The sequence below is a fragment of the Zootoca vivipara genome, chromosome 12 (genome assembly GCF_963506605.1).
Source record: "Zootoca vivipara chromosome 12, rZooViv1.1, whole genome shotgun sequence".
NCBI lineage: Eukaryota > Metazoa > Chordata > Lepidosauria > Squamata > Lacertidae > Zootoca > Zootoca vivipara.
Genome location: NC_083287.1, coordinates 6300836 through 6328621, shown reverse-complemented (window position 1 = coordinate 6328621; position 27786 = coordinate 6300836). Strand labels below are relative to the sequence as shown.

The 27786-nt window shown below is 44.8% G+C and overlaps 1 protein-coding gene across 5 annotated transcripts in view; it reads right to left on the bottom strand.

Annotated features, from left to right (window-relative positions):
* The window catches only part of ELMO1 (engulfment and cell motility 1), a 318071-nt gene that overhangs the window by 127875 nt on the left and 162410 nt on the right, over nucleotides 1-27786 (bottom strand). For all 5 annotated transcript variants that reach the window (XM_035129257.2, XM_035129260.2, XM_035129258.2 and 2 more), the window contains exon 15: nucleotides 15840-15948. In XM_035129257.2, the coding sequence (XP_034985148.1) occupies nucleotides 15840-15948 (109 nt within the window). The remainder of the gene's footprint in view (nucleotides 1-15839; nucleotides 15949-27786) is intronic.

Below are 27786 nucleotides of genomic sequence, written 5' to 3'. Positions count from 1 at the left end.
TGGATAACACATGAGAGTTGTTGTTACTGACTGCCTTCTAGAAAAGAAACAAATTAGGTGGTTAACAAATGGTTCCAAAAATAAGAATAGTATCAAACTTCTGGACTTCCATTGAAGAACTATGCCATTTGGAAAGAACACATGAATTAACAACAACAACAACAACAACAACAACAACAACAACAACAACAACAACAACACCCATCTGACTGGGTTGCCCCAGCCACTCTGGGGGGGCTTCCAACAAATGAAAGCATTGAGCACAGTAAAACAGTGAACATTAAAAACTTCCCTAACCAGGGCTGACTTTAGATGTCTCCTAAAAGTCAGATAGTTATTTCCTTGACATCTGCTGGGAGGACGTTCCACAGGTTGGGAGCCACCACTGAGAAGGCCCTTTGCCTGGTTCCCTGTAACCTCACCTATCACAGTGAGGGAACCACCAAAAGGCCCTCAGAGGTGGACCTCAGCGTCTGGGCTGAACAAAGGAGGTGGAGATGCTCCTTCAGGTATAAAGGGCTAAGGCCATTTAGGGCTTTAAAGGTCAGCACCAAACCTTCAAATTGTGCTTGGAAACTGTACTGGGAACCAGTGTAGATCCTTTAAGACTGGTGTGAAACGGTCCTGCCAGCCACTCCCAGTCACCAGTCTAGCTGCCACATTAGTTGTCGTTTCCAAGTCACCTCCAAAGGTAGCCCCATGTAGAGCACATCACAGTAGTCTAGGCAGGAGATAACCAGAGAATGTACCACTCTGGCAAGACAGGGCGCAAGCAGGTAGGGTCTCAGCCAGCGTACCAGGTGGCGTTGGTAGACAGCTGCCCTGGACACAGAATTGACTTGCGCATCCATGGAAAGATGTACATCCAAAATGACTCCCAGGCTATGTGCCTGGTCCTTTATGGGCCAGTAAATTCTATTCTGGGATGCGGGTGGCGCTGTGGGTTAAACCACAGAGCCTAGGGCTTGCCGATCAGAAGGTCGGCAATTTGAATCCCTGCGACGGGGTGAGCTCTCGCTGCTCGGTCCCTGCTCCTGCCAACCTAGCAGTTCGAAAGCACATCAAAGTGCAAGTAGATAAATAGGTACCGCTACAGTGGGGAGGTAAATGGCGTTTCCGTGTGCTGCTCTGGTTCACCAGAAGCTGCTTTGGCCACATGACCTGGAAGCTGTACGCCGGCTTGCTCGGCCAATAAAGCGAGATGAGCGCCGCAACCCCAGAGTCGGTCACGACTGGACCTAATGGTCAGGGGTCCCTTTACCCTTTACCTAAATTCTATTCTACTGTGTATAAATGGCATTCCTATCTCGCTGCAATCCGACAAGTCACAATGACTGCCAGGAACCCTCAACTGGGGTTGGTGGGTGATGAAATGCAGTGTAGTGTCAGAAACACCACCATAGCAAGACATTATTCCTGGGTCTAAAGAAGCTGAAATATATTGATCTAATGCAGGCATCCCCAAACTGCGGCCCTCCAGATGTTTTAGCCTACGACTCCCATGATCCCTAGCTAACAGGACCAGTGGTCGGAGAAGATGGGAATTGTAGTCCAAAACATCTGGAGGGCCTAAGTTTGTGTATGCCTGATCTAATGTATCTGACAAATATAAAGGCCAGGATCCAGAGCAACTTTTTCGATTTTATTTATTTTCCCACATTTATATCCTGACATTATTCCATCATGGAACCCAAGGTAGCCTCTCTGTGTCTTTTGGGAGGTCACCCACCTAGGCACTGACCACACAGAGACCTGCTTAGCTGTAGCGAGATGGTGGTCTTATAAAGCCTTCTGACCATACCATGATGCTATCTGAAGCTTAGGCATGCCCAGAATGATTTCTTAAAGGGTATCTTCATTGAACATCAGCATCCCAAAGTGCTTTTGGAAGTCCTTCGACTTTCAAAAGATGTTTGCTATATGGCAATGTCTGTATGCTTGTATAAGAAAAGCACATGCCCCAGTTGGAATGGTTAAACCCCGTATATGGGGTAATATTAGGCCTATTATTAATGTATTTTAGTTTACAGAAATGTGGCCTTATGCACAAATATACCTTTATTTTTGATACAGTACATGTATTTTTAAAGGAAAGACACATGCAAAGTCAACTTTTGTTCTGGATAAGCAGCTGCAAAGCATTTTGGATCCCCCTCCCAAAAAATGAACTTCTGATTTTCTAGCAGTTCTCCAAGAGGGTGGATTACACTTTGTACAACAGAGACGAAAGAAAAAGAAAAAAAAACAAGGAAAATCGAGCTTAACTGGCACATCTTCTCGGCTTGACCTTACACATGCTAATTTTGGCACTGACAAAGCAAAGAGGCTATAATTAAAAAGATACCACATCATTCTGAATGATAAGCAGGATGCTCCCTACATCAATATTTAAATTTATTGGCACACAGAATTGATTCTCCCGTATCTGAAATAGGCTGGCACTTTCTCAAAATTAAATACATAGCCCTTAAACCACATCACCCAGAATGTAAACAGCAATAAATCTGCCCAGAGTAGATCGAGCTTGTGAGAAGTCAGAGGAGACTCTAATAAAAATCCATTACTGAGCTGCAAGCACAGTAAAAGGTGGTAAAAGGAGAGGGTTCTGCTACCTTGTTACTGGAAATCCATAAAGCATAGGCCAAATCAGCTCTATGAGATTTCATAGCAATATGGTACGAATGAAACTCTTACAATGCTTGATTTATATGTGTGGTCGGATACAGGAATGGAAGGCAAGGGACTGGGAGGGGTGGCAATCTATTTTGTCCCTCGGTATTACAAGGAAGCATTTTTTCCTACAACTGAACAAAGCACAGCTACTATTGTATATAGAATGTCACTGAACTCCAATTTTCTTGGTAACAGGTGTCCCATTGCAATCCCCAGCACAAATTTACTAATATTTGAGAGCATGACTTGATCCAAATGAAGAAGGGGGGGGAACCAACTTTTTAGGTCAACAACAACAATAAATGATCATGCTTGCATATCACTTACGTTCAAAGCACTGTTAGGAAGCCCTAGTGCAATCTTTTCCAACTTTGGGTGCCCAGATGTTGCTGAACTTCATTCTGCATCATCCATGACTATTGGTGACCTTACCTTCCAAGTCCCGGACTGCAGAATCCGGGACCGGCAGCCGTGTGACACCGGAAGTTGTGTCGACATAACTTCCGGTGTCGCTTTGCCCTTCTATGGGCACCAAAATGGCCGTCGCCGACACTGGAAGTCGCATCTACGCACTTCCGGTCATGCGTAGATGCGACTTTTGAAGCTGGCGGCGGCCATTTTTTGTGCCCATAGAAGGGCAAATCAGAAAGGAAAAAAAATGGCCGCCGGCAGGAGAAAATAACGGAGAAAAATGGGAGACAAAGTGATATGGGGGACCACCGGGAAAAGGTAAGTAAAAACGGGGGTTTCCCGGGGAAAACGGGAGACTTGGCAGCTATGTTGGGGGCTGCTGATTGAGGATGGTGGGATCTGCAAATACAGCAGCAACTGGGGAGCCAAGGTTGGGAATGGCTGGCGCATAACTAGAGCAACAGAACAAAGTTATGAAGCAGACAACACTGCAGTCCTGGAAGTAACCAAACCATGACTTAGGCATTTTTCAACAACTGTGCTGACAAGGAGCCACACAGGTCTTGCTAGTGTCTCTCTACCTCTAAGGGAAGAGTGTAGCTCTGCAAGCTAGATCATACTTTCACTGTAAATTTGGTGTCTTGAAACCAGGGTTACAGCAACAAACCATGGCTAGGGTTTCACTTTAGTCCAGTTCTAGGGTCTGCCCTCTGGAGAAGGCATGCACAATTTTATAGAGGGAGGTGGCAGTTTCAGGAGATAGCGCCCCAAATCAGTTCACCTGCTTCAGAGGGGTGGGGGTGGGGGTGGGGGAAGACACTTAAAAGAGAAGCATAATAAAAAAAGTTTTAATGTCAGAGGTCAATCTTTATGTGTTTTAGCTTATCAATCATTTAGGGGCAAAAGCATCCCTGTTTCAAACTTCACCCAACGTATGCTTTCCTCAAGATTGCAATTAATTGTTATAGTGGAAGGAACAACACGTAAATTGGCTTGACACAGGTTTGAAAAATCTAAAAGCCTCTATTTTTCTAACCTAAATATTGGATAAAGTTTTCAAATGAATTGGGGGCCACATAGAAAAGTCTTATCCTAATAGCAGAAAATATTGCTGCCTGGCACACCTTCTTACTATTTAAAATACTGAAGCTACATCACTTTTAATGCATACATATACGTCTAAAGCATTTAATTCATTACGCTGCTCTAAAATTAAATCATTCCGTCGGCTGTAGCAGAACCTATATAAATGCAGAAGGCTTCATACCTAACTTTATGTGAAATATTAAACACCAGTGATGGTTTTTCTCTCTGGATTATATACCTTGGCATAATTACACCTAAAGGCAATTTGATTTTATAATATATTCCTCACTGTAAAAAATTACATAATGTTTTTCAATTGCCTATTAATATGCAAATATTAGACTGAAGATTGGAAGCAGAGCTAAAACGAACCCTAAAAATCCCTGGAGAAAACAAAGTGAGGGCAGCATACTTAACAACCGCCCAGAAACACAAACAAATTAGCATTCTGTTGTGTGTGCCATTGTGTTTTGCAAGGTGAAGGAAGAGGATGAGTCAGGATAGAAAGAAAATAGGAGTGGACGATATTGCGTTTCTCTGCATACCTGGGATGCTATCACTGTTGGAATCAGTACTAGTCATATATCTATTTGAAGAACAGCTTCTTCATACAGAACTATGCATTTTGCTCCATTCAGATATGCCACCTTGACTCCAAAGAGCTCAGTTTGATGATATACATTATTCTCCCATCTTCCCCTCCCAACACGGTGACATTTGCTAGGTGCCACAACCACAACTCCACAACGGTATCAATGTTTGCATCATATTTTGACCCTGACTGCTTTATCCCCAGGACTCAAGGCAGGTTACATGACAAGCTCGTGAACCACGTATCTGATTGAGTAGGTAAGTCCTGGCATCCCCCAAACAAACCCCATGACTGTCTCCTCTACTGCACGGTGGTCACCTGTGTACTGAAAGCAGATGCACATATATTTATTTATCACAATTATATCCCGTTTTTATTTCAAATAGGCCGAAGCTTCCACTCAGGAAGCTGCTTTCTAGAACAGTGCTGCTTAGTTTCAACACCGGAACCTCACTATATTTTCTGGGCAAAGACACAATTCCAACAGACGATTTACATGTTCCTAGAATGTGTGACTGGGAAGACTGTGTCAAAACTAGGCTGGAGTCCTTTTGTCCATTTTTTGGGGTCCACCTTTTCTACGATTGCTCAAGCTCTCCATGGAACACATTCAGGCACATTTTGATCAAATGAATAACTGCTCTGGAGACGGACAATAAGGGCTCAGAAAGTTGTTACAATCCCCCAAACCTCATACTACAATTGCCTACCCCCTGCCTGATCTGTAGAGAAATGGGATTTCGTGTCCCTTTTCATCTCGACCCTGCTCTGTCGCTGCTTCCATTGCCTTCATACAAGAGATAAACGACTATTTCCCCCTTCCAATTTCAATTTAATTCTTCTTATTGCCACCCCAAGGCAACTTTTTCTGAAAGTTGAGAGAGAGAGAGAGAGAGAGAGAGAGAGAGAGAGAGAGAGAGAGAGAGAGAGAGAGAGGAGAGGGGGAGAGAGAAAACTATCTCATCTAGCTTTTGAAAAACTGAAAATGTTTTTTTTTTAAGGGAGAAGATTGTCCTGCTAATAAAACGCCCATGTTATTATTCAGTCCTCCTCCACTGCTACCGAGTGAGAAAAGAATTTCCACTAGATTCATGGCTGGTAGCAGACCTTCATTTTCAAGAGAACTCTCATTAAGCTTGAGCGTAAAAATATTTTTATATTAGAAATATTTTCATCTTTGACTTCGGTCATTAAACGTAACTCCTCCTCTACAAATATAAAGGCTGGCTGAATAATGTTGAGGCAACAGCATGGAGCGAAGGAGCATTTTGTTTTAGCACTCAGGGTTGAAAGCCTTTTGCTGCCTTTCCAGTTTACTAGCAGAGCATTCCCCCTCCCGTTCAGCCAGAAGCTGGGAATGTGAAATAAATCCTCTGTCTGTAGTGATTTTGCAAACATGTAGGCACTAAACCATATTTTGGAAGCTACCTCCAACGAATCAGAAGGACTAGCCTTCCTCTGTTTTTAGATTCAAGCTGACAAGTGGTAGACAACTGATGGGTAAGCATTTCAGACATGCACAGAAGCACACATTTCTGCAGGCAATTTTCACATGTTTAAGGAAAACAAGGAAAACCTATGGTCTTAGCTAATACATTACCGTATTTTTTCCGTGTACGACGAAAGGTTTTTTTTAGAAATAATAGGCAAAAATCGCAGATAGCGCAGGGGGGACGGGAGATTGGTGGCAACAGCCAGCAGGTGATTGTCAGAGGCGATTGGGTGTGTGATTGGTTGGTGCGGCAAGGCCTGCTGACGATTGGCTGCGACGATTGGATGTGGCAGCCTTGAGGCGTGCATGCAATCGGCTGTGGTTGCGTCGAGTGGTCAGTTGGGCTTTTGGCGGCGAGCGTGCAGACGATTGGTGGCCGTGTCAATGCGTGTGATTTGCAGTGGTGGGCAGGTTGTATAGCAATTGGCGGCGATGTCCCCCCCCCCCCATATTTTTTTGACACAGCAAAAAACAGTATATGGAAAATATGGAATTGTTCTAGTGCCAGGATTGGGGAGCTTGAGCTCAAATTAAATCTCTTCTATTTCGTTAGGGTAGCCTGTTTGTGGCTCTATGATCACTGCAGATGGTGACAGCAGTCACGAAATTAAAAGACGCCTGCTTCTTGGGAGAAAAGCAGTGACAAACCTAGACAGCATCTTAAAAAGCAGAGACATCACCTTGCCGACAAAGGTCCATATAGTTAAAGCTATGGTTTTCCCAGTAGTGATGTATGGAAGTGAGAGCTGGACCATGAAGAAGGCTGAGCGCCGAAGAATTGATGCTTTTGAATTATGGTGCTGGAGGAGACTCTTGAGAGTCCCATGGACTGCAAGAAGATCAAACCTATCCATTCTGAAGGAAATCAGCCCTGAGTGCTCACTGGAAGGACAGATCGTGAAGCTGAGGCTCCAATACTTTGGCCACCTCATGAGAAGAGAAGACTCCCTGGAAAAGACCCTGATGTTGGGAAAGATGGAGGGCACTAGGAGAAGGGGACGACAGAGGATGAGATGGTTGGACAGTGCTCTCGAAGCTACTAACATGAGTATGACCAAATTGCAGGAGGCAGTTGAAGACAGGAGTGCCTGGCGTGCTCTGGTCCATGGGGTCACGAAGAGTCGGAAACGACTAAACAACAACAACGAAGTGGGTTGATCAGTTATGTTCCCATACAGGTGACCTGTCAGGTAAGTAGCTGCCTTCATATTCAGTGTATGTCCCCTGGTTGCCCTTTCCACAATCTGTTCCTTCCTCCATGCCAGGTGGTAGCTGCCTCGACAGATGACACTGTTGCCAGGCTAACCATGGGGCTTTTGTTCTTCCAGAGCATACCTGCTCCTTCCTCCATGCCTCTGGTGGCCTTTGCGTGGAGAAAGAGCATGCTGATACTTTCCTCTTGCCCACAAACATCAAACAATGCATGAACCAGGGATTCCACTGCTCATTGCTCCATCCCACGAAGGTCACTGCCTGGAGCATATGAACCAAGGTGCAGTTTGCCTGGCACATCCTATTTTCAACTGAACATTACTACTGTATTTGGGTGATGACCAATGCCTGGCCAATCAGGCATAGCTCTCAAAAAATGCAGGGGTAGTACAACTCTCCTGATTTGTTTCTTGGTCTTTCCACTAAAACAGTAACTTTCATGGGAGAATAGGAAGTGAGGGCTTTGTGTTACTGTTTCTTCCCTCCCTCTCTCATCTCAACAGTCCAGGATATATTACAGAGGTGTCGGCTGTCTGTGCAAGAGATTAGGAAGAAAAGTAAAAGATGGACAAGAGTTGCTCAAGCTTAGTACAGTGGCTAGTTGCTCGAGTTCCACCAAGATGGCTACTTGATTGGGGAAGAAGGGTACTTTGACAGATGGAACCATCTAATACTATGAGTATTACGACAGAATCTTTCCACTAAGGGGACCAAAAGGCCACCGATTATCCAGACCACAGCACATCACAATCAGACAGTAGGTACGCCGCACAAAACGTGAAGGTAGAGCAAATAGATTTAGATGAATCAAAGAGTGCCAAATCACATAGCATGCAACCTGGGTGGGGCTGGGGGTGCTGAAACAGGATTACTCGACAATGTGAGCTTGGCTAGAATTCTTTCTCCACGCAAATATCATGATCAGTCTGCATCCAATGCAGGCACCAAACAAATCTTGTCCAACTCCCAGAGTGAAATCACAGAATCATAAAATTGTTAATAGAGCTGGAAGGGACCACAACAGTCATCTAGTCCAACCCCCGGCAATGCAGGAATCTTTTGCTGAATGTGGGGCTTGAACCCATGACTCTGAAATTAAGAGTCTTGTGCTCTACCGAGTGACCTAGTTTCTCTGTCAAACTACTTGAACTTGCGTTTAAACCTTGAGACCTAGATCAAGGCAAAACCCAGTGGTTTGTGGAATGGAGTAGATGAATAAAATTAGGAAGGCATGTAGGGTTTAGTTATACTCAGGTTCCATTGAAATCAATGTGAAACATTAGTCCTGACTAAGTGCAATCTAAAGGCAATTATCTTGTTCTGTTTTTAGCCTGGGATCTTCACGTTACCTTTGCAAAACAAAACAAAATCTAAGTGCATATACTGAATGCAGGGCATGATACTACTTGCCTACATATTCCTTCCTAACCTTCACGCAATTTATGCTCTCAAAAATAATCATTTCCAGTTTTGCAGTTCCTGCAATACCTGCAACAATCCTCCTACCTGTGCAGGGAATACAATATACGGCTTAAATACCAAAAATAGATGGCCCTCCAGGTCTCTTCCCATTATAATTAGAGCCAAACCATAATACAGTTCCAAAATGCCACACTGACCTCTGTTTTACTGAGCCAGCAGTACTGAAAGTTCAGCTGACTTCTTTTAAAAGCCTGCAAAAGCCTGGGGGCTTGCAGCTTTTCCTGGTCATGGCTTAAACTGATCTACGGATCTCTGAGAAGGGCAAGCAAAGTTTAATGGTTAGAAGCTAATTTTCTTAAGCCTTTCATTAGCAAGAACGTTTTAGGCAGAGAAAAAGTGATAGATGAAACTTCAAAGTGGACTAGAACACCAGTGGCCCACAGTTAAGTATCCTGCCCTAATTGCAGAGCTGGTTTCACTGTGCAGTTACTCATTTACATTAGTTTTTATGGGCAAAGGGATCTGTTGGCAAGGAACTAGCAATATATGCCCTGTTAATTTCCTGATACTTCAAAGCTAAGCGCTGTTGCCAAATGGACTACTGATAAATGCAAGGAAGGAAAATGGCAAGTTTTCTTGAAGATTCTTTCAAAGACTTCATCTGCTTGTATAACTATTTCAGCTATTTTGTTATAATAAATAATAATAATAATAATAATAATAATAATAATAATAATAATAATAATATTTATACCCTGCCCATCTGGCTGGGTTTCCCCAGCCACTCTGGGCGGCTCACAACAGAATATTGAAAACACGATAAAACATCAGACATTAAAAATTTCCCTAAACAGGGCTGCCTTCAGATGTCTTCTAATAGTCAGATGGTTGTTTATTTCTTTGACATCTGATGGGAGGACGCCCTCTGCCTGGTTCCCTGTAACCTCACTTCTCGTAGGGAGGGGACTGCCAGAAGGCTCTCGGAGCTGTACCTCAGTGTCTGGGCTGAAATGCGGTTTTCAGTTGGGATCCACAGAACAGCACAATTTATTTGGTGTGTCCAACTTTCAACTTTATAACAAACCGCTTTGAAACTGAGCATTGGTGATGACAATATCACTAAAGCAACAAAGGGGGGGGGGGGACACCCTGAATTTGCTCAAGTCTTTGGCCACATCTGAAGTACCTCCTTGGGTACTTCCAAGAGAATCAATACCAGTTGTACTAAGAAAGGTCTGCCTACAATTTGCATTAAAAATCCAAAAAGAAACATTACTTGGTAAGAGATAGGATTGTGTTTTCCACATGAATACAAAGCAGCCGCATTGTGGGATTTTCGCTTCAGCTTTAGATTAACCAGAGTTTGTTGTGTTCTCTGGACTCAGAAGTGTGGTTAATTGTTATTAACTACTAGCTGTTCCCGGCCACGTGTTGCTGTGGCAATCATCTCCCCTCCAAACAGGTTTGTTCTGTTACATCCACCCCACCCCACCCCATTCATCCTCCCCAATGGCACAGCCCTCCCCTACTCAGCACCCCAGTTTCTCACTCCAGATGTCATGACACCTCTCTCTCTGGTCCCAACACTGTGAGACGTCATCTTCCTCCTGTGTGATGGAGCCCGTCACCCCAACCCCTCTCTCTCTTCCATCCGCACACCCCATGTGCATCTTGGGAAGGGCCTGGCCAGTTCCCCTGGCTGGGCAATGCCATGTTATTGTGATGTCATAGATACTCTGTAGCCAATGGCAGCAGCTGAGACATCCTCAGCTGTGCTGCTTTGACATCCAGCAGATGGTAATACAACTAACTTTGGAAGAAGGTTTTTCTAAAAAAGAAGGTCACGGGTGAGACATCTATGTAATCTAGGTATATAAAAACACTCCCATATTTGAATGCAACATTGTGTCAAAATTTCAAAGCAATCGGTCAAGTACTTTTGGAGAGCATAGATTGGTAACAAACAGACAATTACATTTTTATTTATATACAGTGGTACCTCGCAAGACGAAATTAATTCGTTCTGCGAGTCGCTTCATATAGCGAAAATTTCATCTTGCGAAGCACGGTTTACCATTTAGCTGGCTTACCCGGTTTACACATTTAATTAATGCGTTCCTATTTGTCTTGCGAAGCGCGGCCATAGGAAACTTCATCTTGTGAGACGCCTCGTGCAACGCAAAACGCTTTCATCTTGCGAGTTTTTCATTGCAAGAGGCATTTGTCTTGCGGGGTACCACTGTAGTTAGTATAAACAAGTCCGCTTCAGTAACAATGGTTTGACATTAGCTGGCTTGAAATTAACAGTAAGTACAGTGGTACCTCGGTTTGCGACTGCAATCCGTTCCGCGGAGCCGGTTGCTCCCCGAATCGGTCGCTCCCCGAAGGTATGCTTCTGCGCGTGCGCAAAACGGCGATAGAGCGCTTCTGTGCACGCTGCACAGATTGTTTCTGCGCATGCGCGCGCTGCGCAAATTATTTCTGCACATCCGAGCGCCGTGGAACCCGGATGTAAACACTTCCAGGTCTGCGGTGGTCGGAAACCGAAGCAGTCGCAAACTGAGGTGGTCGCAAACCAAGGTTTGACTGTAATACTAACCACAGTTTTCTAGGCTCAAATAACCTGGCTTTCTGTGGTTAATCTAAAACAAACACAAATGCTTCCACATTTCCTTCTTGGCTATCACAATATCCTCGCCTGTAAAAGCTGCTTTGTCAATAATCAGAGCTGAAATGCTTAACAAGGCTAACAATGAATGCCTATCAGAATGTAATCCCTCCACATTAAAAGCAGAAGCAAATGCTAAAATATGTTTGCTCACACACAAAAAAGGCCTCCTTAAAGATTATGAACAACATGAGTCACATAACCCTGCATGGCTCGTAATAAAAGTTAAATACAGATCTTTTTAAAGGGCTAAATGCTACCAATGGGGGAATCTTTCAGAGCTGAACATCTGTCTTATTTCAACATACTCAAAAACTATACTCTGGCATGCCCTTAGCTACAAAGCAGCTCCTGTCACCCGAATGTTAAGGCTGTGCTAGGGAAAGCAGCTATTACAATAATTATTCCACAATTCAAGGGACCTCCAGCTGCCAATCTTGACTTACCCTTGATGGTTCCGCAGATTAGCCTGCAAACACCAGGCTGCAGATATCATAGAATCACAGGCAGAGGAACTTTAACTTGCACAAAATGATTAACAACAATAGCAAAGAGCCAAAGACTGCGTGACAATAGTCCAGCTGGGAGCCCAAACACAGACAGCAAATTCACAGGGCCTTTTTGACCAAGAGTGAATGTGGCGCAGCAGCTCCGCCAAAGGCTGCTCTGCCCTTCTGGTTTAAGTATCCCACTGCAAATGCTGCAGGGGAATTGTTTCTGATAGTCTGTCAGGGCCGAACTACGTATCACCTTAAACACCAAGCTTATGTAAAGGTAAAGGGACCCCTTACCGTTAGGTCCAGTCGCGGACGACTCTGGGCTTGCGGTGCTCATCTCGCTTTACTGGCCAAGGGAGCTGGTGTACAGCTTCCGGGTCATGTGGCCAGCATGACAAAGCCACTTCTGGCGAACCAGAGCAGCGCACGGAAATGCTGTTTATCTTTCCGCCGGACAAAACCTATTTATCTACTTGCACATGATGTGCTTTCGAACTGATATGTTGGCAGGAGCAGGGACCGAGCAACAGGAGCTCACACCGTCATGGAGATTCGAACCGCCGACCTTCTGACCGGCAAGCCCTAGGCTCTGTGGTTTAGACCACAGCGCCACCCGCTGCTCTGCCACTTCCAGTTTAAGTATTCCACTGCAAATGCTGCAGGGTAATTGTTTCTGATAGTCCAGTGATGGGCAACCACGTGTGTCATAGGTTCGCCATCACTGTGATAGTCTGTCAGAGCCGAACTACGTACTGTATTACCTTAAATGCCAAGCTTAAATTACCTTAAATCACCAACACAGCTCTCCTTGTTTCTTAGGTCCCACTTAACTGGCTGCAGGTGAGCAAGGAAATGCTGAGCATTATGATGTCATAATACATGTCTGATGTAACTAAAGGTTGCCAAGAGATGGGAGGAGAAAATAGTGGCAACCATGCATTTAAAGGTAACATACAGTTAGGCCTTTCAATTCAGGTGTAGGCATGTGGCTACACGCTAAGATCAGTATGTCACAAATTCGATCAGAAGTTTGGTATATCCGTTCAATTCCTAGCAAGCCATGTGATAAAACCACAAGAGTTTCATTCACATAAAGTACTGATCTGACCAGCAGCACAGCCAACCAATATCTTCAGTGTCTAATCCCCTTCCCCCCAAAGCTATTGACACCACCCGGGCGGCCTCAATGCACCCAACCGTGAGCTCACTTTGCAAAAATCATCTCGGAAGCTGCCAGCCGGGTCTTGAACCCACAACATTTAGTAAGGTGGTTGAGCGCCACTATCCATGGTACCTGTCGCTGATCTTACAGTATATATGCAGTTGCAGTTTGCAAAGTGTAGGAAATAAGCTGAATGGTCTAGGTACCTTTCAAATAATGTAATGAAGTATTGCAACAATCTTTGCACTTTTAAATACATATTGGTGTGGACAGTAAAAAAAAACCTGATATGGCTCTTGGTGTCTTACATCATTTAAATACAATTCTAACAGTTTTAATTATGTTTTTATGGCAAGCACTAGATTGTATAGTATTTTTTGAAGGCTGAATCACCAACTTCGCACTTTAACAAAGTTTTGATCATTAACTATTCCACAAGACGGAAGGAACTCATAGTGCCTTTTAAATTATGGATTTCAGAAGTTATTTTTAAAAGTGCATTCCTGTGCAACGCCAGCAAGCTATGAATTTCTTCAGGAGGAGCAATTGTGGCATAAATACATATTTTGAAATATTAAGCATTTAAACTGTCAGATATACCTTTGTCCTAGACTGTGACAGATTACTGCAGGACTGCAGATTTTATTGAGCAATACAGCCTTTATTGTCAATAGAAGGAATCATTCTGTAAGCTCTCCTAAAAGTGACAGTTCTCACAGCTCAGCATAACAAATCAGATGTATGTGTTTGCGGAACACAGAGCACCTGATACATCAAAACTACATATTTTCTTTGGAAGAAATATAGTTTGCTTGTAAATACTTCTATGCTGTGGTTATTCTATGCAACACACTCCCTGTTAACGCCAAACAAAGTTCTAAACAGAAAAACTAGATCGTAAAGTATTGTCCATTAAAGATGGCAATGCTATCCCCTAAGTTGCTTGAATTGGGCCATAAATGAAAACAGTTCGAATGTGTGGCATTTACTGCAGTTCTGGAAAATGCTCAGGAATAGAATTCATCCAATTTCCAAATGGTTTCCACATTCTTTAGAGCACTAGCCAAAAAACAACAACAAACTTTTATGGGCCTACAGAAAGTTGACCATTCTGCCTAGCAAGTCAAAGGAGCAGCAGCAAGAGAAAGCCTTGGGCTCCTGAATTCCTTTGCCTTGTCCTTTTACTCACACCGATATGCATAGCATTCCTAAAACTACAGGAAAATTTGACACGGTATCTTAGCACCTTCAACATGACATCAAGTGAGCAGATAAAATGACCACATTAAACCATAGGACTGAGCAGATACCGTGACCTGGTTCACACACCATAGTTGCTGTCTAAAAACAGACAATGGTTTAACGCAGGGCTCGGGAACTGCCCTCTGGCCCTCTCTATTTGGCCCCCAGGACCTCCCGTGAGCCCTACTCTGACCCTCCGGCAGTGCTTTGAACAGAGGCAACGTCCTGTGTTTGCCCAGGTGTAGCTATGGCTGGAATTCAGCAGATTGCACAGAAATAAGAACCACGCCTGTCATTCTCCCCATTTCTATTTCTGGCCCAACCCACTTTTGCCACTGGCATATAACTCCTGCAAGATTCCTCATGAGCAGTTGCAACCCTTGGGCTGAAGAATGTAGCCCCCCCCCCCACTCCGGCTGACAGTGAACATGCTGGCTCCCACTGCGGAAAGGTTTTCACCCTGCTTCTCTCCTGTTGTTTCCCGGTCTAGTTTGCTGTGATATCCCAGCTTGTGAGTGGTAACCAAGGTTTGTTTGGGACTTGGTGTTTTGGGGAAAACAAACCACGAGCCTGGGTTCAGATGTCACAGCGAGCCAAACCCTGGCTCGTTTCCCAGCATGGTGGCAGCAGTGGAAGCAGGGAGAAGTATAGAGAGAGCCCCACCGGAGAAACCAGAAGCTGCAAAACCCACCGTTTATTGCTGCCTACTCAGGACTCAGTTTTTATTACAGCAAAAGCCAGCAATACAGAATAACAGAATACAGAATAATTGCTGCCTACTGATGTCCACCACTGGAGAATTCTTTTTGGAGCCGCTTGATTGTCATTAATTGTTTCTGATTGTTTTAACTGAATTTTTAATTGTATTTTATGATTTGCTGTATGTTGCTTTGAGATGCCCGCATCACAGGTGGCAATTAAGTATTTTAATAAGTTTTTAAAAAGCAAAAACTGAAAATAACACCCAAAGCTATGATATTTGGCAATGCACAAGTTGAGTATGTATGGCATTGCAGCATTGAGGGGGGGGCGGGGCGGAAGAGTCATTAAAATTCATTGAAAATCCAGTCCGGGGGGGGGGCTGTTTTCAAAACACTCTACTCTTTATTGTTCAACTCCTTAACATATTGCCTATTGTTACTTTGAGGCTTCAAAGCAAATGCATTTCAGTAATCCTTGAGGCGCAAAAAAATGGCACCCAGACTTTTTGAGGTGCTCGCAAAAGGAAAATCTTTAGGTGCAAAATGCGCCTGGCATCCTGCTAATTTTGAACACAGGGTGGGTGGGTGGGTGGAGTCTGTAGGAAATGTTGTGATGGAGTTCACCAGACTACTCTCAGTACACTACAAAATGCCTGCTTACAATGCACAGATCATACTTACGCAACTCTCCTACTTTCAGGATATCACACAGCATCTTGGTTAATTCGATACTACTTCGACCAAAAGGACATTCATGCTTGTCTTCACGGCTGCTGTTTTCTAATACAATCTGAAACAGGAAGAAAGAACTGATCGTTTACAACAGGAATAGCCTTGTCTTCTCAGTAAGCATCATAAACAGAGTTCAACTTATTTAAATATTCGTATGCTACCTTTCAAGGCAAAGAGCCTTCTCAAGGAAGTTCACAAACCAATTGATGAATAAGGTACACATAAATAAAGTAAGCAGGAGGGTCAATGTCAGATGAGCTTCAAACAGGATAAATTATTTTTGTTCCCCTTCTAACAATGGTTAAATTCATATGAGTTAACTTTGAGGGGGGGGGGGGGGCTATGTTCCTAGCTTGCTTTAGGCAAAGCAACACTCAGAACAGCTGTATGGTGAGAGCAACCTCTACATCTGCTTCTGGCACAAGGATGAGGAGTGGGTTCGCATGTAATGCCAAGCCATGGTTAACCAAGGCTTATAAACCAACCAATGGCTTATGAAAGTCATTGGTTAGCAGCCAATAGACTATGGTAAAGATAGACTAAACCAGTGTTTCCCAACCAGTGTGCCTCCAGATGTTTTGGGACTACAACTCCCATCATCCCTAGCTAGCAAGACCAGTGGTCAGGAATGATGGGAGTTGTAGTCCCAAAACATCTGGAGGCACACTGGTTGAGAAACACTGGACTAAACCATGGCTTTGCATTAAGTGGAAATCAGGCCACTATACATACCTGCCAAGTTGCTGTCAGAGAAATAAGGGACCGGGCCGGAAATAGCAGACCGGAAGTAGCGCTGCCGCCATTTTGGAACTGGGCGGAGCATGCTCAGAAGTGACTTTTGATGCTGCTTTGCCCAGTTCCAAAATGGCCACCGCACCAGAAGTCGCACTGCAGCCATTTTGGAACTGGGCAGAGCAGCATCAAAAGTCACTTCTGAGCATGCTCTGCCCAGTTCCAAAATGGCCACCGCGCCAGAATAAACCGGGGGGGGGGGTTACAAAAAAAATTCCATTTTTTCAGCTAGGAACAGCTGGAAAAACAGGGATTTCCCGGGGAAAACGGGAGACTTGGCAGCTATGCCACTATAACATGTTAATACTTTTATTCCCTTACTGCAGTGGTTTTCCAACTTATATCCTTTAGTTCATGCAACCATTTACATACTAGTTTGTTTGTTGATGAAGCCTTATACATCTTTTGCAAACAAACAAACAAACACCGTACTCATAGCAGAGAAGCCCAGGACATTATTCTCAGAGTTAGTGCCCACTATCACCCAGGCATGTTGAGCACCATCATATTTGCTTGGAAGATCTGTGCTCTAGAAGGTACACAACCCCCCTCTGCAGCTGTGCATTGCCAGAGAAAATAGATAGTACAATTTTTCAGGGAATTTCCTGATAATCTTCCAAGGAACCCAGGGTTGCCTAAGAACACGCTTTGAAAACCACCATACTAATGTGCACAAAAGACTATAAATAGGGTAGAGTGATATACACCAAATGTTATAGTCATTATGCAATCTTTAGATATTATAAATACGAAAATTAAGGCTAAACTACACTCCTGCACTAAATCCCACCTTAGTTCCCAAATTAGCATTTTTAGAAACTAAAGTGATATGTTGGCTTTGTGAGAGCTATCTGCAGAGCAATTAATTTCACCTCGAGTTGATATCTGGGAGAAAAAGGATTGTCTAGAGCACTGGAGATAGAAACGTTTGGTTTATGCACCAAGCAGTACTTTCAACATAGCTGAGGAGTGAAACATTTTCGCCTGATATAGCTCTGCCTACAGCTGAGCATAAGACAACTTTTGTCTTTTTAAGCCTTGGCCCAAAACCAGAGGGGAAATGGTTGCAATTGCACTATAAAACACAAAAATGCTGCTGCTAACATCACATCTAACTGGATGGTGGGTTTGAGTTGGATCCTGAGAACCTCACCTTTCATTAAAAAAGCAAAACCACAAGTTTCTAGCCTTTGATAATTGTTGGGAAACAACCCAATCAATGTTTCTACTAGAAAGAAAGAAGAAAGAAAGAAAGAAAGAAAGAAAGAAAGAAAGAAAGAAAGAAAGAAAGAAAGAAAGAAAATATCCAGATTACAATTTCAGTGGTCAGGCTTCCCCACCCCCCAAGTTTACTCACAAAAATGAAGTACTCCCTATGACATCCTCTCTCCATCCCACTGTTCTTTGCCCTCATAATTTCTGCCCTCTCCTCAACAAGTTCCCTCTGCAATAACATGTATTTCTGCAAATATGCAACCTGGTGTAATGTCATGTATTTCTCCACCCCACTTCTCTCCAACAAGAGTAAATAATGTGGATAAAGTGCAGAGAAGTACAACTGTGGCCTTTAGAGATGGAGCATTTCACATACAACTGTCCTGCACTTGGGTTGCAGATTGGAACACAATTCCCAGCCGGACTGCGTACTGCTTTGGATTGCTAATAGCAACGCCTTGAACTTGGGTCTTGGTAGAAAATTGTAAACGAGTGCAAATCTCTGAGCATATATGTCGATATCAGCCAGCTGCGGAAACTGATCCCACACCTCTGGCATTGGGTACTTCATCTAGAACTGCAACAACTCCAGAGTCAAGGTCACTCAAGGCAAGTGACTTTTTCCTCCAAAGTGTGCAGCCATTTGGACAGTGGGTCTCTGAATGTTCTAGAGAAGCGCTTCTGATCATTGCCAGAACATCTGAAGGACACCAGGATGAAAAAGGCTTCCATGGCCTAAAGAGGGCAGACGAGTCCTCCATGTTTGCTGGGGCAGGGGTTATACTTGAGCAATACCATGCTCGCTGGGGTTATAACTTGCTTAGGTCATGGTGTCAGGCTTTAGTATGAAAGAGAGATGGACCATAAAGAAGGCTGATCGCCGAAGAACTGATGCTTTTGAATTATGGTGCTGGAGGAGACTCTTGAGAGTCCCATGGACTGCAAGAAGATCAAACCTATCCATTCTGAAGGAAATCAGCCCTGAGTGCTCACTGGAAGGACAGATCCTGAAGCTGAGGCTCCAATACTTTGGCCACCTCATGAGAAGAGAAGACTCCCTGGAAAAGACCCTGATGTTGGGAAAGATTGAGGGCACAAGGAGAAGGGGGCGACAGAGGATGAGATGGTTGGACAGTGTTCTCGAAGCTACGAACATGAGTTTGACCAAACTGCGGGAGGCAGTGAAAGACAGGAGTGCCTGGCGTGCTATGATCCATGGGGTCACGAAGAGTCGGACACGACTAAACAACAACAACAACAACAACAACACCATGCTCCCTGGGGTTATAACTTGCTTAGATCATGGTGTCAGGCTTCAGTATGAAAAACCATGAGTCATACCCATGCTCGCTATGATCTTGGTTGTCTTGGAAAAGCCACTCTTAGCCTAACCTACATCTCATGGCTGTGAGAGGCTCTGCAGCTGCTATGAGATTCTTCAAGGAAGAACAGATGTAAATGACATAAATAAAAAATAAAAATAGTTTCTGAAGAACCCCTCCCCTTAAAATTCACTCCTTTCCCATATAATAGCATCTTAATATGGGGACATTGTGCAGGGGGTGAAGTAAAGCCTCTGTGCTCTCATCTCATAAACGTGCCAAACATCAAGAATTTCAGCACAGGACAAACTGGCGACTAAACAGAAACACGGTAGACTTGCCAAATATCTCTGGCTCCTAGTCTTTGATGATGGAGAAAGTGGCAGAAACTCAGCAGCCCATGCGGACACTTGGTGGCTGAGAAATCAACACCCTTGGTTTCTCAAAGCATTCTTTTCTCCCTGCTGCAAAAATAAAGGTTTAAACTACACCTAGTTGCAAAATGCTACGGGTAAAGAACTGCAGGTAACCTAAGAAACGCTTCTGCAATTTCTTGCTTTTACACTTCTGCAGATTCCCTTCAGGAACATAGTACATATTGAATGACTCACTCCTTCTGCTTTAGAGTCTTTCACAGCGGAAAACTAACAGTTCTCAAGTATGGCAGAGATGATAAAAAGGCTGAGCCAAAAAAACGCAGGCATGGTACCTATCACTACTGATATTAGATCCCTCCATCCCTCATGCCTGCTACTCTCTCGTAACAAAAATTAAACCCTACATAACAGAAGGTGCTATTTGGTTGGCAATTTAGATACTGATAATAGAAATGGGTAATAAAAATAAATGACGAGACAAAGTAAAATGAAAGGATAGAGAAGAGAATAAGGCAACGGACTCTGTAATGTCTTGGTTCTCGCAATTCCATTTGCTAGTTCTCACATTAGTCCAGCATATTAAGTTTTCATGAGTGGATAAAATATTTAATGGTGGCAGTGAGTCTGCATGTCTCATAAGGCAGGGTTACAGCAATCCATAAGACGATCTGAGAACCAGCTGAGAAACTTTGGCGTAATTTATATGGCAAATAAAACGGCACTTTGAGTAATTGATATGCAAAACAGCTTTCAACATCTGTCCATATTTACCACTAAGGAAAGGCTCCTCATTCTGAGGAGCACAGCTAGCAATTCCGATGTACTGGCAAAAAAAGTACACCCTCACTTTTATTATAATGCCATGGGAAGCTGGCCAGTATAAATAACCACGGGGAAAACCATATTACCAAGTTTAGCAATAGATATTTAAAGCAATGACCATATTGGTAATCTGCCATTATACTGGAATATTTTTCATGCTCTATTGCAACAAATGATTGACGATGCTTCAAAACACCAGAGTTGAGTGATACCATCAGCAGAAGCTTATATGGAAAAGAGTAGATTTCAATCAAGATTATTGGCTGCCTTCAAGTCCACATCTCCTGTGTTAAAATGGTTTAAGTGAGTTGTTCCTTTGTAGCTGTGCCTGAGTATATTTCGTCCCTTCATTAAGGCTCACAGTTCTGAGCTAGTTCAAGACCTTTCGTTCACTGGTGTCAATGCCTGCAAAACTGCCTTTTGTTTTCCGCTCCATTTTGAAAACGCAACTAAAAGCAGGGGGACCAAGGTGAAGCCCTCTAGAAGTTGTTTGACTCCCTTTCAGCCCCAGCCAACATGACCAATTGTCGGGAAGATGGGAATTGCACTGAAACCTCATCTAGAGGGGACCATGTTGGCTATCCTTGATTAAAACAAATATTCTAGGTAGTTGTGTATCTGCACGCAGCGTCAGTGGATGTGCCATTCCAAATTATCCACTCCCCCCCTAGTTAATGTCTGCAAGTGTGAGTATACAAAAACAAGAAAGAAAGAAAGAAAGAAAGAAAGAAAGAAAGAAAGAAAGAAAGAAAGAAAGAAAGAAAGAAAGACTGGTCTTAAATAGAACTGGTGGATTTAAATAGTGTTATTTTGTGTTTAAGAAAAAATGATAGGGAGATCAGTGGTATAAGAACAGTGGTACTGCTAACTGCTCCCACCAAATCTATTTTTTATTTTTGCTATCAGAATCCAGACTATGGTAAGGAACATTAGGAAATAAGCCATTGTACTAGATTTTGCAGTTACAGTAGACTGTTATGACAACGCAGAAAATGCAATATGCCTACCACAACAGCTCAAGAGAAAACTGATAAATCCCTGCATGATCAGTTAAAGCAGGCACCCCCAAACGTCGGCCCTCCAGATGTTTTGGACTACAATTTCCATTTTCCCTGACCACTGGTCCTGTTAGCTGGGGATCATGGGAGTTGTAGGCCAAAACATCTGGAGGGCTGCAGTTTGGAGATGCCTGAGTTAAAGGGTCTCAGCAAGGAGGATTGTTGAAGACCTCCTCTTGGCACCTTGCATATCAACTTAGACCACATCGGGCCAGATCTGTAAATGAGCATATGAAGGTGCTTTGTCCTGTATGGATGGCATTGCTTGATCTGGCACATCTGAGCTCCTAGGAGTCAAAATTGCAACAATGATCAGAAGCATCCCAAACAGATATTTCCTATGTTGCCCTCTGTCAAAATGTGTGCTGGACTATAGTGTGGCCAAATCATTACATTTACAGTACTCGTATTCAAAACAAAAGACCTGTGTGAGTTAACTTGCTGAAAAATTATCTGATTAGATGTGCATGATCTACTCTAGGTGAAGCCGTACATCATATTTTCCATTTTCGTACAAACTTTTAATTGTTCTTCATTATCATTTTTTTATATAAAAAGTTATTAAAGGAGCATGGAAATGAATATTTAGCCACATAAAGAAAAATGCATTTATGTTTCTGGTAGTTTCAGTCTCCACCAGCGAACTCCCACAGCTTTGTTAATTAAGGCACCTCATGTTACCAAACATGATTGCTTGCAATGTGGCTCTGCTGTTTGAATATTCCTCCATACTAGTTAAGAAACATCCCAGAAGACTGTGGGGGAACCACATGAATTGGGTGAGACCGGAGAAAGTGCTGGTAGAGAAATATTAAGCAGAGCAAAACAGGCTAAGCTAGGAAAAATAGTAGGGTTTAGGCACAATTTCCCTTCCACTGCTGAAACTAAATACGCTTATATAACAGTATCAGTGCTCTATGGGCAGACTTCAGGCTTGTGGGTCCTACTTTGTTTTTTCCTAGGAGCCTGGAATCTGGTGGCCTGGTGCAAGAGAAGCAACTTTCAGATTAAATAAGTATGACTCCGGGGATTTATTTTAAGTAGCAGAACTGAATAGAGCACATAGTCCTTCCACGCAAAAATCCACTCCTGTTAAATCGCCCGGCTTTCTTCATTTCAGCAGTATAACTGAGACAAGGCCTCAGTTCATTGCTGCCTCTGTTAAACAAATGGGAATCAGAAATCCTTGCCAATCTACTGCAAATCACACAGGCAACCATGGCTACACAAAAACACACGAGTGCGCAGGCACTCAGAGGAAAAATCACTGCAGCTCCTCTCCTCTCGTGGTCATGCCCCCTAGCCTCTCTGCACCTCTACCGACAACAGCCGCCATCGCGGAGAGGCCGCCCCTGATGCTGCTGGCTGCCATCCGCCACTCAACAGTGGCCGGCGGGGTGGGGCGGGGCCCATGCCTACCAAGTTGCTGTGGGAGAAATAAGGGACCGGACCGGAAGTAGAAGACCGGAAGTAGCGCTGCCGCCATTTTTGAACTGGGCGGAGCATGCTCAGAAGCGACTTTTGATGCTGCTTTGCCCAGTTCCAAAATGGCTGTCGCACCAGAATAAACCGGGGAAAAACAAAAAAATCCGTTTTTTCAGCTGAGAACAGCTAGAAAACGGGGGTTTCCCGGGGAATACGGGAGACTTGGCAGCTATGGTGGGGCCATGCGCAGAGGCGGAGCTTGCTGGGCTGGAGAGGTGACAGGCCACTGCCTCGCTCTCCCCAGCCTAGCAAGCTCCGCACGCGCCTGACATGGGCTGCTGCGGCATCCAGTTACCCAAAACGGGGTGAGGCCGGAGGTGGCTCTGGCCAGCGGGCAGGTGGGCGCAGTGAACCAGCAGGGCAGGCATGTCCTGGTGTGTGTGGGCACCCTCTGAGCTCGGGATAAAGGGCGGGTAGTGGCCAAGGAGGCGAAAGAGAGCAGCACCTCAGCTCCTCCAAGGGGCTCAGCAGCGGCTGCCACTTGGAGGCGGGAGACCGTGCTCCGTCCGTACCATTGAGGGGGGGGAGGCGGGAGCCCACCACGTAGCCAGAGCACGGGAGAAGCAGGGAAGTGGCCGCGCTGAGGGGATAAGAAAAAAAGGAGGGAGCGAGAAACTTGGACAAGCCAAAGTTTGCAGCAGGCACCTGCTGGCTTCTCACAGGTCCCGAACCCACCTTTCACCTCCTCCGTGGGATAAGAGCTGAGGGGAGAAGACGCGCTCAGCTCTCTCCTGAGCTGCGTATGCAGACCCCAGAGAGGCCCCAAGGTAAGAGCTTTGCTTGCTTCACTCCAGCAAACTGCCGCGGGCTCTCTCGGCATCCCTGCCGGGAAATGAACTGCAGTTCTGCCGAAGCGCAATGGGGGGAGATGTGAAGGAAGGAGCTGGCAACGCTTCTGCCCCCCCCTCTCTCCTTAGTCCAGGCATCCCCAAACTGCAGCCCTCCAGATGTTTTGGCCTACAACTCACATGATCCCTAGCTAAAATCTCTTCCCTCCTGAGGGAGAGGAGATGTTGTGGGCCCACAAGTCCTTCACGTGGGGGGGGGAATGGTTAGCATTCCCCCCCAGCCCATTGGTCGATTCCCCGCCGCGGTGTGCCCTCGGCGCATCCAATCTGGATGTCCCGGGGTGTGTGGCTCGCACATTTAAGTGAGCGCGCGGTGGGGAATCCTCCTCGCTCTTTCGGAACCGGCTCCTGCTGACATTCTAGGTGCTATTAGGTATTGGTTGCGGCTGTAAGGGTATTGGCGGCGAGCCCCTCTTTGGGGCTCGATTGGTGGTAGGCATTGGATTATCTCGTGAAGGTACAGGTGCGGGGGGGAGGTTGCTGCCATCACCTCCCCGAAATGCGGAAGGGCACTCCCTTAAGGAGTCTGGGGCGTTGCCAAGTCCGAAGCCGTGGTAGGTGAGGACCAGAGGGCACGCCCCCTAGTGGTGGCCCCAGGATGAGTTCCTAGTTGATGTGCATCGCAGGACTCATGCAATGGTGGTTAACCGTTCACAGACTGCCAGCAGAGCGGGCTGGAGTCAGATATAGTCGGTTAGATCCAATACCTATGCCAATACCCCTCTACATCCGTAATCAATAAAGTTGTGGCCTTCTATGCCCATTAACCTTATGCAATGTGTCTTTATTTCTCTCGGGGAGAACTCGGGGTATCGCCACACAACAGGACCAGTGGTCAGGGATGATGGGAATTGTAGTCCAAAACATCTGGAGGGCCAAAGTTTGGGGATGCCTGTCTTTGTCCCTCCTCACTCCTGCCCTCCTCCAAAGAGATCACAGAGCTTGCTGGCTGGGGAGGTGACGGGCCGCTGCCTCGCTCTCCCCTCCCTCCCTGAGTTGGGCAGAGCAGTGCGCCTCTTGCGAGCAGCCCCTCCGTACGGGGTGCCGTGCAGACTCCACATGTGCCCCATCCCGTGTGGAGTGCGCACGTGTGTGATTCTGCACGGGCGCCGCGCAGGCGCCACCCCCGGTACCAGCTGGGATAGGAACGCCACTGCCTACTGCTGCACTTCAAGGAACTAAGCCATGGACTAGTCATTGCATCTGAACTAAGACTCATGGTTTGCCTTACGCTAGACAAAGCATGAGCTGTAGGCAAGGCTTCTTATTGGATCATCACTTACCACTGGCTTGCACCTGCCCAGTTTTTTTCAACACAGCATAATTTTTTTTAACTTACATGGGCAATGCAGCCCTATTATCCCTTTTTATAATCATTATTTTGTTTTGTTCTGTGTATTTTATATATAGCACTTTTCAGCCTCCCAAAGCAGTTCACAGATTTTATTTTGAATACAACGTGCCATTAATAAGAATGAATACACTAAAAGAAGAAAACAGAAGAGCCAAATTATTCAATCTGACTAAACCTAGGCAAAAGCTTAAATGGATTACAAATGACCACACTCAGGTCAAAAGTACATGTGGAGCTTTTAGGTTTAGGAAAAAAAAGGCAAGTTCAGTGACATGGCAGAGATACAGTGGTACCTTGGTTTACAACCATAATCGGTTCCAGAGATCCGTTCATAAACCAGAACAGGTTGTATGTAACCCAAGGCGTGCTTTTGCCAATGGGGCCTCCCCCCAAAAATTGTTCGTAATCTAAAAAAAATGGGTTGTAATCCAAAAAAAGGTTGCAAACTGGGACATGCACTTCCAGGTTTGACCTGTTTGTAATATAAAACGTATGCAAACCAAGACATATGCAAACCAAGGTACCACTGTATATAAAATTACAGAGTGTGGAGACAGTGGGCAGAGAGGTCCTCTCCCCCCCCCCCCAGCACTAGAAGCTGTGGCCATGCAATGAAGCGGAAAACTACGAAGTATTTCTACACACAGTACATGGTTAAACTAAGGATGTTGCTGTCACAAGATTTTGTTCATCGTTCCCAATGACAAGCATTCAGACACATACAGTGCTGCTGCCTCTGACTGCTTTGTGGGGAGAGGCACTTGTGAAATTGCCTGCCCTGGATCAAACCTGCCAAGTTCCTGCCGGAAAAATAAGGGATCGGACCAGAAGTAGCAGACCGGAAATCGCGCTGCAGCCATTTTGGAACTGGGCAGAGCAGCATCAAAAGTCGTTTCTGAGCATGCTCCGCTCAGTTCCAAAATGGCCGCCGTGCCAGAATAAACCCGGAAAAAACAAAAAAAATCAATTTTTTCAGCTGGGAACAGCTGGAAAAACGGGGGTTTCCCGGGGAATACGGGAGACTTGGCAGCTATGCCCTGGATGACAACGGGGATGGGTGCTAGACATCTTGGTTGGGAAGGGGCTACAATTTGCTGCTCTGCCTCAGGGCCAAAATATCATTGGCCAGTTCTGCACTTAAAAAACCAGCATGAAAAACAAGGAAGGGGGAATACCTCTAGAGGCTATAAAACCAGTGCTTTTTTCTGGGGGGCGCAGGGGTACGCATCCCTCTAAACATTTTGTGAATCTAAGTTTGGCCTCATTGAGGGGCAGTATTTCAATATGAGTAGGAAAATGAGAGTGCCCCTAAACATTTTTTTAAAGAAACAAAACATTGCATAAAACAAATGGCAGCAAACACAAAAAGGGACTTCAGAGGAGAAGGAAGAGAGGAAGAACAGATGAAGAGAAGCCAGAGAGAAAATACACACAGTGGAGATGCGATCGCACAACAGATTGGGAACATAACAGCCTCTCAAGCAATGTTCTGAATGTGATGCATTAGGAGGAGTAACTTAATAGAAAGTAATTAGTAAAGAGTAATTTTCTTTTCTGCTTTTGTGGGAAGTAAAAGAATCACAGCCTTAGCCTTTCCCCAAAGGTAACTGCGTTCCTACCCGCATATTTCTGAATAAGCACCATGTTAAAATTTCACTTCAGAAACGATCACACAAAATATCTAACAACTCATTTTTGAAGAAGATAACGTGAGTGGGCAGAAGGCTTTTTCTGGAGCCTCCGGAAGGATGTGTAGGCTGCCTTCTATACAACAAATGCAGAGGTTATGAAGTAGGCAGCGCCCAAGCTGACTGACTCAACCTAATTACATCTTGAATGGTCTACAGAGAATGGCTGCATTTGTCTGCACCTTTGTGGCTTCTGAAGCAAACCTCCTCCTCCATCAAGATTTCTGATGTCTTAAAAAGGCAAGTAGCAACTGATTTAAACCGCCTGTCAGAAAGTGAGAATCCAAATTGTGCAAATGCTTCATCACTCGGTGGCTACAAGTGATCAAGGCCAGGATTGGGTTTTTTGTTTTTTTAAGGATTTGATTTTTCTAATGCTCTTCAGAAATTTGGTGAATTTGTTTCAAAGGCTATAGAACATACTGCCGTGTTGTGCATAGATACCGGTAGTAAATGTGTGGGATTATCGCTTTCAAATAATGCATTTTCAAAAGCCAATATCAACCCACCAGGTAAGGTAAAGGTAAAGGGGCCCCTGACCACCAGGTCCAGTCGTGTCCGACTCTGGGGTTGCGGCGCTCATCTCGCTCTATAGACCAAGGGAGCCGGCGTTTGTCCACAGACAGCTTCCGGTGGCCAGCATGACAAAGCCGCTTCTGGCGAACCAGAGCAGCCCAAGGAAACGCCGTTTACCTTCCCGCCGGAGCGGTCCCTATTTATCTACTTGCACTTTGATGTGCTTTCGAACTGCTAGGTGGGCAGGAGCTGGGACCGAACGACGGGAGCTCACCCCGTTGCAGGGATTCGAACCGCTGACCTTCTGATCAGCAAGCCCTAGACTCTGTGGTTTAACCCACAACCCACCAGGACTATGTGCAAAAGCAAACAGGGACTTCCGAAGTCCAAGGCATGCCACTCAGGCTTGCTATAATCTC